Source organism: Apostichopus japonicus, chromosome 11 (genome assembly GCF_037975245.1).
Source record: "Apostichopus japonicus isolate 1M-3 chromosome 11, ASM3797524v1, whole genome shotgun sequence".
In the NCBI taxonomy this organism is placed as follows: Eukaryota; Metazoa; Echinodermata; class Holothuroidea; order Aspidochirotida; family Stichopodidae; genus Apostichopus; species Apostichopus japonicus.
This window is the reverse complement of record NC_092571.1, coordinates 10,290,263-10,301,624: the sequence shown is the minus strand read 5'-3', so window position 1 is coordinate 10,301,624 and position 11,362 is coordinate 10,290,263. Positions and strand designations below refer to the sequence as shown.

The 11,362-nt window shown below is 37.4% G+C and overlaps 1 protein-coding gene across 2 annotated transcripts in view; it reads left to right on the top strand.

The window, feature by feature from the left end:
• The first annotated feature begins 226 nt into the window (after window positions 1-226).
• The window catches only part of LOC139975815 (uncharacterized), an 87,414-nt gene continuing 76,278 nt past the window's right edge, over window positions 227-11,362 (top strand). The window contains exons 1-3 of one of the 2 annotated variants that reach the window (XM_071984012.1): window positions 227-796; window positions 3,541-3,678; window positions 6,984-7,093. In XM_071984012.1, coding sequence (XP_071840113.1) covers window positions 609-796; window positions 3,541-3,678; window positions 6,984-7,093 — 436 coding nt within the window. In that variant the 5' untranslated portion in view covers window positions 227-608. The remainder of the gene's footprint in view (window positions 797-3,540; window positions 3,679-6,983; window positions 7,094-11,362) is intronic. The other variant, XM_071984011.1, reaches the window with a different exon arrangement.

Genomic DNA, 11,362 nt, shown 5'->3' with positions numbered 1-11,362 from the left:
ATGAAATATTTCCGAACGTACGGGAAGGAACCGATCTAGTATACGCAAACTTGTCATGTTTATGTTACGAATATACCAGTGCGTTAGCTATCAGTTTTCAGTTTACCCAAAGTTAAGCTCCTCCCACTAAAAGGAACCACACTGAATGCAGTTCAGTGTTGTTCATTGGTAGGCAATTGTTTACGCTCTTCATTCAATTGATCGCTACCTTGTACACACATTCGAAAGACGGTGGCAAACGCTGAAGGTACGTGTAACTGAGAATTGGCGAGGAAAGATAAAAAAAACCTTATAGTTCTCTTCAAAACTCAGTTTCATTTTAGATTATGGACCTAAAGTAATGTTCTTTTTTACTCTTTCTGTGCTTCGTGAACATAGTAGCGGAATTTAATTTATATTTATCATACACACGTCCCGCACTGGGAATCTCACCTCACGGAGGCCTTGTTTGGTGATCGAGTCCGAGAGAAGACGGATGTAACCTTATTCGAACGAATGTCAACTTTCGACAAAATTCTCATCAATTGGGACATATTTGGATTACTGAATCGAGATACTTTGACCAATTTCTTCGTTTTACTGTACTGATATCTCGCATTAAGGTAAAAATGTCGGGGCATTTCTTTTTGTTGGTCATCTGTTCGGTGCTTATTCAGTTCGAAACCAGTTTGGGTCAGTACTCTTCGAGGGACACACACGGTTCTAGCTACAATCGTTATAGCGGCACTGAGCAGTACCAGTATGGGGGCAACCGTGTCAGCCTCCAAAACCAAAATGATGAACTCGGGGACGGAATGTAAGTATTATATTATTTCATTATTTGTCGTATATAGACTACATCAATAATAATATGAACCATTGTATAAGGCTAGCACGACCGTTAACTAGTAATATTCAGTGTCTTCTATATTTCTTCACAACCGCTATCACTTAGTGGTTTGTATTGGTACATATGCCTAATTATATCCTGTAATTATGATTCCGTTCCCGGCATTTCTAGCTGACCACATCCTTGCGACACTGTCGTGTGGATCTTCCTCTGCAATTCTGTGTTTTATGCTTTTGTTTTATGTTTCATGCTTTATAACTAGGATATGGAATCACGTCTCTTACGGTTTCTGTAGGGAGTGGGTATTCATCGATTACATACAGATAGTACAATGTACTATGGCTCAACGCTTTTTCTGGGTGCTATTTGTGTTTTCGGTTTAGTTTTTTAGTTTAGTTTTCATGAGGACTCAAAATACTCGTCGTGGGATCCATGAAGCGAGAGGCCTCTGCATACTCCATCTCGCGATCATCAAAAAACTCATTGTGATGTTAGGGGCGTGGTTCCGAAAAGGTCTGCCCAAGTTTTTTTTTTTGTAAGCCCGTTGTACGGCCGGAAACTCAGAACAATTTCGAAGTCACATCAGATCTTTTGAAGTACTGGAATTTGCGCAGCCTTTATACGAATATAACTCTCCTTTTCCTAAATTGCGAAAGTATAAGTTTTGGTAACGAAGCAGTCATAATTTTGAGAATGAATGACATTACGGCTGCATGGTTGCTCGGAAAGAGGGAAAATTACGAACGTTTTGCTGATGCCATGATGTAACTCCGCAGTGGTTTCCATTGTAAAGCATTACTTAGGCTAAGGTTTTTGCACACTTGCGATCATTTAGGCTTTACTTCAACAAAATACACGTGTAGGCCTATACAAGCGACGCATTGTTTCCCAAAACGCTAACTATAATGTGCTCAATCGAGGTCGGAACATTTGCGGTCAACAATTAGGTGAAAGTCTGAAAATCTTGTAAAACACGATAACACAAGAAGTACGTCTTTCTTGAACTATAGTATGTAGACCCAGCTTGGTGAGTGCAAGAATCCTATTGAAATTGGTAGAGGTCACATTAGGTCAACATGCATCATAGTCTGAAAACCTAACTCCAAACTTGAAGCTACAATTAATCTGTGAATTCTCCAATGCTGTGATTTTCCTTTGGTGAGCAAATTGGTCAATTGAGTTCAGTTTAGTAACTTCTGTGAAGGGGCTCTATAGGTCTTCAATAAAACATACCTTGGGCCTCAGGAGAAATATCCAGGACCTCGGGAGATGTGCTTTACATTAACAAGGTTTATATCCTTTAATGTAAAAAAATATATATATAAATACCTGGCGTCCAGGCAATGAAGTCAGTTCCAAAGTTCAGTTCATACTCGTGCTTTATACCCCATATGCATCATTAACATACATGTGTACAGGTAAGTGAATACCAGCCATGTTCAGGAAACAGGCAGTGATATATGCTTAAATTTGAACTTTGATTGCGTTTTCACGCTGCATACAGTTTTCATATTCTACCTCTTAGGACCCCAAGTCCCATGAAAACTTGAAAAGTAGTACTTACACTTCCTGCCTGGCCCTGAACTTCCTGGAAAGTTGTGTTTGAGACAGGCAAAGCAATTCACTGATTTGCTTCATTAATTTTTGTTGAACTCGGTTGGTGCCTGCACATTTACTCAGTGTGATTGCCTTGGCCTAACTGGAACTGTTAACATTCTTCACACGTTGTGCTTAACGCAAATTTTAGTTCTTTGAATGTCTCAGAATATTGACATGATGATCAAGAAAATGTGACTAGTGATTGTTTGATATTTATGTAAATGAGAAAGTGAATATGTATGAATTACATTGATGATGGTGCGATACCACAGTCAATTAACAAACTTGTGAGTGCGCTTATGTTTGTTTATCATCCCTAATGCATCACATGTATACAGGTAAGTGAATACCTGCAGCCATCTTTAGGAAACAAGCAGTGATATGCTTAAATGTGAACTTTGATTGCTTTGGGATCACGTTGCACACAGTTTTCATGTTCTTCCTCTTAGGACCAAGTCCTATGGCCTTGAACTTTCTGGAAAGTTGTGTTTGAGACAAGCAATTACAATTTACTGATTTTCTTCATTACTTTGTTGCACTCTGTTTGCTATTCAACCTGAAATTTGTAATTCTTATCTTTTAATATCAACAAATGCTCTTTATACTGACCATGACATTATGGGGCACCTAATTGATGTGGATCACATGATTGGCTTACTGCACCATAGTTAATAGTTGCAAGGGCAGGTGATGTGATGGGTAAAAAAAGGATATGAATTGTACTGGACCAATTTATTTGTATGGAACAACATTGCCAATGTATGTATGATTCGTGTAGTATTGCAGGAGCTATCACTAAAGAGAAGTGCAAAATTTAAGTTAAAAATTGTTTATATTCTTCATGGGGGTCCCTATATTTAGAAGCGTCAAGTTAACTGTCAAAGTGGGATTTATGTGATCTGGCCCTACCAATGTAGTGTTATGAATTAACTTAATTAGTATCCATTTTATAATAACTTAAATCTTATGATAGATTCAAATTCTAGGTAGGAGGCAATTGCATTTCCCGGGGTTGCTACGGTCACCTCTCCCATGGTGATTAAACATTACACCCAAATTTGCATTTATAACTGCATCAATGAAATGTCAATATTTCTACTATTTCCATGCAGGCCAAACACTTGCCCTTATCAGGAGGAACAAATGGTGGCAACAAGACAACCTTGTGTACGATCCTACATCAAGACTGTGAAGATCTGGAGACCAGACTGTGGTTATACCAGAAGATGGTGTGTTGGATATGAAAGACGGTAAGATCAAGAAGTATTTTGAGGAAATAATTACTGTCAAAAAGTTCTCTAAATTATATCTATGGGGTGAACAAAATTATATCTTTCATTTCAGAGACAGGGGGGAGGGGGGCCTGAGAGATGGTAACAGGATATGGATTGATTTGCCAGTCCTTTAGCCATCAACCAGTTTTGAGTGATGGACAACCAGCCCTGCAGTAGCCTGCTATTGTTTTCTTGTTTGATATAAATTCAGAAAATTCCAATAGCCTGCTAAATTGTTTCTTGTTAATACAAACTCATACTGTTCCAGTAGCCTGTTAGTATTCTCAGATACTGTGTTTAGTAACTTTCAAAAAAGGAGTTAAAACGTGGAAAACATCTGCATATTCTCATCCCAAAGATAAACTTATAGTTTTAGTTATATGGTAATGAACACAATGCTAATCTGCTCATTTATAATAATCAACCACACAAATCAGGAAATAATAGGGATGCCATTGAGAAAGGAAAAAAAGTACTCAAGGTCAAAAATGATGAGAAATTGATCTATTATTACTCTGATACTCTGATTGTATTGTACCGGTTGGTTGGCCTGCCAAAGGGTTTCCTTTGGCATTTGAACTAGTTCTTAATGGTAAATATACCTCCTTTTAGTTCACTCGAAACTCACCAATAAATATATGTCACACAAAAAAAAAATATAGGATAAAAAAGCTATGATGGGAACATATTTCGGAAACAACTTGATCAATTTAAGTTTTGAGTAACATAGTAATTAGATTTTTCCAGCCAAGTAAATTTTGCCCATGAGAGACACACTATATTGCAAATTTATGTAGTTACAACCACCAATTGGTTACTCCTCATTTAGGAGTTGTTATTAACCATCCAAGAAAAATTTCATGTTATATGTTTTATCGTTCATTGTAATATAGGCTATGACTTAAGATTTGTTACCTGTCTCCCATGGAGAACAACACTCGCCCTAAAAAATAACTGCTTGATATAATTAGTATTGATTCTTAGGTTTCATCCTCTGAACAGTCACCAGACAGTCACATGCCATTCTTGAGATTGTTGGATTGCTCGATGTGTTACCACAGTGTTACTTTAAGTAAGGCCGTCTATTATGTCTTGATGGTAGATTTTTATAAAGTTCCATCAGATGCCTCAGCCATCTCAGGTCCCTGACATGATTTGTCACGGTCAATTAGAGATATCACAAATGGGAGTGACAGAATTACCAGGTTTGGAACATGCGCTGTCACTAATAATTTGACATTGAAAGAGTCATAAAGATAAAGAGTGTTGAGAGACCTGATGAAAATATTTGTAGAGCTTTGAATCATTATCAAGTTTGTACTGTCTGTCTGTCGTCTTAAATAGATACTGTACGCAAGATAGCATATTAAGCAGATTGTGTTGAAATCATCTGCATCAGAAGGGGGGGGGGGATGGGGGGTGGGAGGAACTGGGGGGGGGGGGAACAACACAGCCTGATAGTACATGCTCTAATATGAAGATTTGAATTTTCAATTTTAATTTAACTTGTTCAATGTATGTATCTGACTGCTAGGCTATGATTGAAATTAACATGACATTTGGGCTGAAATATATGCTTAAATTCTACATTGGTTACCACTCAATTATGCACGGTTCTGAAGTAATATTATTCTTAAAGACAATAACATGCATGTCCTTTGCATCTTCAAGTCATAAAGAAACAGAATGTAGTGTAATTTTCTGTAAATTGTTGGCACTCAGACTTTCTATCATAATAAATCAAGTGATCTAGATCGTTGTTGCCATGGTGATAGTCATTTTTAGCTCACCGAAAGGGAAAACTATAGAGTCACTCTTACCGACCTTGCAAAATTGTGAGGGGCACCGTGGATTGCAAAGTCGTCAATGAGTATAATGTGGATGGCAAAGTCGGTAATAACTATAACAGTTAAATTCATTCAACATGGCAGCATACAGAATGTTGTACTCAAAGCCGAAGCCAAAGTGAATTAATCAGGTCACAAATCCAGAGTCTATGCATGTTAAGTTCTTCAATACCGCCCTCCTCCTTGGGGGGGGGGGTGGTTTGATAAATAGCAAGGAGACTCCTACAGCATATAGTATATCACTGAACAGACTCAGTATCATTTGTTAGCATAATTGGTGATAAAAATGCCAGCCTAGGCCACACTACCAATCAACACTGCCAAACAAAAATGTCAAGAAAATTTCTGATGAATATAAATTACACTTTACTCATATCCTCACAAAAACGCACATTATCACCATAAGTCCAAATGATCAACTGAGGTCATAATTTTTGGAAGTTTTGAGGCGGAAGCCGGTGCGTGACTAGGGCACAGTATCAAAATGACTGTACCTGGCTTTCACAGCTAACATTGAAAAGAACAGATGCATTGGAAAATTCTTACCAGTTTTTGTGTATGCCCTTGCCAGTCATAAATTCAGAAATGCCCACCACATCCACGGCAATTATCTAGATTTGTGTTGTAACAGATTGCCCATTCAATATTTCCCATTTGTGCATAATAGATACAGCTTGATATTTTACCCCCTGGATTGTTGATCTTGGATGACCCTAGTTAACTCCTCCCTCCCCCCCCCCCACATTTTCCTTTCCCAGTTAAGTTAGTGTTGACACCTATTACATCCTTGCTGATAGCATTGATTGATTCAATCATTATCATTCTTTGTGGTTGCCCTTTAATTTGATTCACTATTTACATCTCAGTAGACCAGTGCAGCATGTTGACGACACTCAAGTGGGCTGTAAATACATCACTCCTCTAACAAGGGCTTCTAATTGCAGATAAATTGTCAAATCATATTGTATTCCACTTGACCATTTTTTTTTGTGATGATAGACTTCAGGGAGATTTATGGTTATTTTTGCCCTTCAACATTGATCCTTGATGACTAATTAATATCTTCTAATCAAGTGATGTCAGAGTCTTCAGGGGTTCTTACCATTTTTACCCTAATTGTTCCAATATTGTGGTGGAGTGATCTAGACTCCTTTATAAACTTAAAGGATGATAGTAGCCATAAATGTAGAGTGGATATTGTTACAGACCAACAATACAACCAAAACAGATAATCATCTTGTATTTTAAATGTCTGGAACACTCCTTTAACGCTAAATAGTTGGTGAGATTAACAGGTCAGTTCCGGCTATATATGTTATTGTTAGTTTAATAAAAAAAATTATTTTACAAATTATGCAACCTTGGAACTATGAAAATGTTTCTCATTTGAAGAATTGTTAACTAATTGATGTTCTTCTGAATCTTTCACAATAGGAGTGCATACTATACCACCTACAGACTTGTGTATGAGAGGCAGTATGTTACCAAATACAAGTGTTGCCATGGCTGGTCGAGGATGAACGGAGAACAAGGATGCATGTATCGTAAGTATTACATCTCATAGAGACTTGCATGGTCTTAATGTAAGCACTGAGTTTCCATTTTACAAGTGGGATACACTAGTGCTAGACAGTGGCGGAGCGTCCATACAGTCAGGGGGGTGGATGCCCCCTCCCCGACGGACTCAAATGGACTGCTGGCGCCCTTTTCAGCTTTTCACCACTTTTTACTTATTCGCGATTGTTGACTTTTTTATTGCGCTCTCATCTACCTATTGACATTTGTCACAAATTAGCAAGGCTCGGAAAGGGTCATTTCCGGCGATCTTGGGAGTATCTTTACTCAAAAAATTTCTGTACGCTCCGTGCCAACCTGTGGTGGCGCTTCGCTTAGATAGTGTCAAAAGGCTAAGCGCCCCTACAGACCATTCTCGCCCCCCCTGACCTATACCCCTAGCTCCACCACTGGTGCTATTGACAACTTAATAGGCCTCATGGAGTGAAACTAGGACTAGGGGTTAGCTTGATCATGAATGCATTGTATAACCGTTGTGTAGAGTGCAGTGTAATTAATATGATCCTCCGATAACTACTGCAGGTTTATATGCAATTGCAAAGTAAGTGCATCATCATGGTACATCAATGTAAGAGTGACAATTGCTACCGAGTAACAGCATCTTAAATAGTTCCCAAATGACATGATCTGATTGTTTTTGAACACACGTTTTTCCAAACAATCAAAGAACTAATTTTAGGTCATTCCCTGTGGCCAGGGCACACAAGTGCAACATAGTTTCACTAAAATGTTAATTGGTGCTTGCTAGTTAGTGAGTTCATTGAGAGTGACCAATAATAAGGAACAAACATAACCAAATATAATATACAATCAAAGTGCGTACATGCAACCCCAGCATTGATATATGACAACGTCTTAAAGGGTAGTTTTAGAGAACCTGTAATTATAAAACGTTGGCATTTTAAGAACTTTGAATCACATAGAAGTTGCATTGACTGTTAGCAAAACCCAACAGCTTACTTTGCACTAAGGAGATTAATTTTGTGGAATTCTTGTAGAGTTGCAGTAAAAGGCACTGCTGATAAAGTTCAAGGAAAGAGTACTCTTTCCGTGAAGGTTCAATGGCAGCTGACTTAATTTTGTGCATATTAAGGTTGTCTTCCAGCTACCTGATGGAAAATAGTGGCTTTATTTCTTTTGTTGTAGAAGAGAAATGATAATGTTAAGTGACAGTAATGTATACTGCATGCTATAGTGCTACATGTTTGTTTTGATGATCTTCGCTAAGTATGTACTGTAAGCTACATATTTTCCCTCAAGTTGCCCTTTAGTGGTTCCCATGGTAAAGCAATGCAGTTTAACAACATAGTTGTTCCTATGGTGTCAGTACACAATCAGTTTAAGTTGTTAAATTATGATAAAGTTATCTGATTACCTTATGTTTAAATAGTGCTTCGTGATCCATTGTATGTTGTTACAATGGGCTTGCCAGGAATGTTGAAAATGTGTGTTGTTTACACATGTAGATACAGAGCTTTAGTAGGAGTTCGGCTGGGATTGTGCAGTTTAGTCTGGGATTCCATTAGTATTGGCATTTTCACCAGACATATAGCATGACATACTAGGGGATAATTAAGATAATAATAAGTAAAATATATATAGCGCATAATCAACAGGTGCTCAAAGCGCTTTACAAATGTGAAACTTAAAAACAAATAGTAACAAAAACCAAAATATTAAATATATAGAACCAATAAGGCAAAAAAAAAAAAAAAAAAAAAAAAAAGATTGCACAGTTTGGGTAGCTTCATTGGTTTCATGAATTTTATATCTCATAAAATACTGAAATAAGTCTGCTTCTTCAGTGTGCATAAAATGCTGTAGATATTTTTGTTTCTGTAGCAATTTGCCTATTTTTTGATACGAGATAAACGATTCCCTGCATACTCCCGTTAAACCTTGCATTGTATTAAAGGTTAATGCACCTAACAACTATCTCTCCCCAAGCCATGGTTGCTTCCAAAAACTGTATTCAATCATAAAAGTAACTGGTTGCACAAATATCTAGAAATTGGTAAAATTCTCAACTCCTGTTAGAGTAAATTCTCAACTCCTGTTAGCGAGTTGATTGATTGGTTCACACTTATTTGGTGTATTCCTCTCCAGCTGAACAGATCAAACAAAATCCGACACAATTCAAAATTTGAGAGCTTTCAGCCCAAACTGCATACATAGTTAAAATCTGAAAATCATTCGCAACCATGACGTTAACTATAATTCCATCACTTAAAATTCAGCTTCTTACAAATCATTTCTTTGCATGTCGTCAAGGACGTTTGTCCTAATGTCGCAATAAATGTTCTTCCACTGGGCGATAGTGCTACTGACTAAGGACCAACAAAGTTAGTATGAAAATATGAGGTAACTCCTTTGATTTTTCCAAATTTCCCTGTTCCTAGTCAGTATTTTTTGCGTACAGTATAAAGTTAGAACTTGTCTGCTCGTTAATGACCTTTTCAGAACTTTTGTTGAAATTCAAAATCCAGGAAGGTGATCAATTGCTTCGGTCTTCCTCAGTGTTCAGACAAACATTGTACTTTTGACAATTAAATGCCCAATAACATGCTGGAACTTCATTGCGTAGGAAACTTTCACTTTGCATTAATTACTTACAGTCAATTGCACATTTACAAAGCCTCCCCCAAAAAAGAAAGAAATTGGACATAGAAAGGAAAACAGAACTGCGTAGGAAGGGAAATCTTTTTTGTTCAGAACCTAACTGTACTTTCTGCTTGGACAGTTTCCCTCCTCTCTGTGCATCAAAATTGAGAAAATTATGTAACTCTGCTGAAGTCGTGAACTCGCATCGGAATCAGGAATATATTAAATCTTACAACATATCATAACTTGTTGGTTTTGTATACGTTTCTAACTCACTAGAAAATTGAAAAATGCATAGTAGATGATTTCTTTTCAATTAGTAACATCATATTCTGTCACTGATGTTGTAATAAACTGATTATACCTGGAAGTGGACTGGAGTATGTGGGATTGTCACTATCAGGGCGTTATAGGGAAATGAAAACTCAACCAGAGAAAATGTACAACAGCTGCTGTGACTAAAATGCTCATGGAATAAGCCCGAAGATCTGTTTAGTTTGCCTCTGAAAAAACATCCTGTTAAGATTGCAAAGCCAGGCTCATGGTTGTTTATGATGGGATTAGAAAGTCCATCTGTACTTGGTATTACAAGAAGTGTCATGTTGACAATACTTGTCTTTTTACTAAGCTCGAAAACATGGAACTGTTCTCTTTGGAGTTTGAAGCTTTCTTTGTCCAAAAGAAAAATGACAGTTATCTGTATTTGCCTTTCCAAAGAGATCTGCTTATATTACCAATGTTGAAGTAGTTGGAACTAGATGGTTTGTTAACACAGTACTAAAGAGAGCATCTAATTACTTTGCTGTGAGTATGCTGTTGAAAATCACAAAAGCATCTCGTGTTAAAGTGTCGATTACTTATTTGGGATGAAGCTCTTGCAATGTTAAGATGTCAGGAATAATTTAGTTCTTTCTTAAACACACCCATCATCTATAATCCTCACGCCTTCTTGAAGAAGAAAGCGGAGAGAAATTGGCCTGCATCCTATTTGAGTATTAGAGAGGAAATGGCTACCTCATATGAAATGCTAATTCTGTTTTCTCAGCCTAAAAGTTTGTCGAGTTTATTTGACAGAGTTGCTGAGGCGTATCTCTTGTGGAATAACTGCTAGTACTCGACAGTTTTCCCCATGACATGGCACTTTGGTGTCACTTCAACATTAAATAAATGATACTAGTGGATTGAAAAAGAGGATAGCTGGCAAGCCTGGCATATACAGAAGAACTTAGATACTAAGTAAGTGAATTGGTGAATGATCATTTTACATAGTCTGTCTTTTTGACTCGATATAGCAAGATAGCATTCAGTTTTCAAAGTCATTCACCAACTGACTGACTGATAATTTATCTACAGACATCTGTCAGGTTTGTAAGACTGGTAGGCTTTTGGATGAGTGCAGTCTTTCAGACTATGCATGTAGTCTTTCAGAGTCAATCCCATTCAATCACTGATCAAACAGAAATGTACCATTTATTTGTGCGCAAGATTAAATAGATCTATACAATTTCGAGGAGGGGGAGGGGGCCCGGGACAAACTTTGCCTTGTCATTTAAGTTTTGTTGCAAAACCATAATACAAGATAAGTTGACAGATAAACGATATATGCTATTGCAGCTGAAACACTTCATGTACAAGTT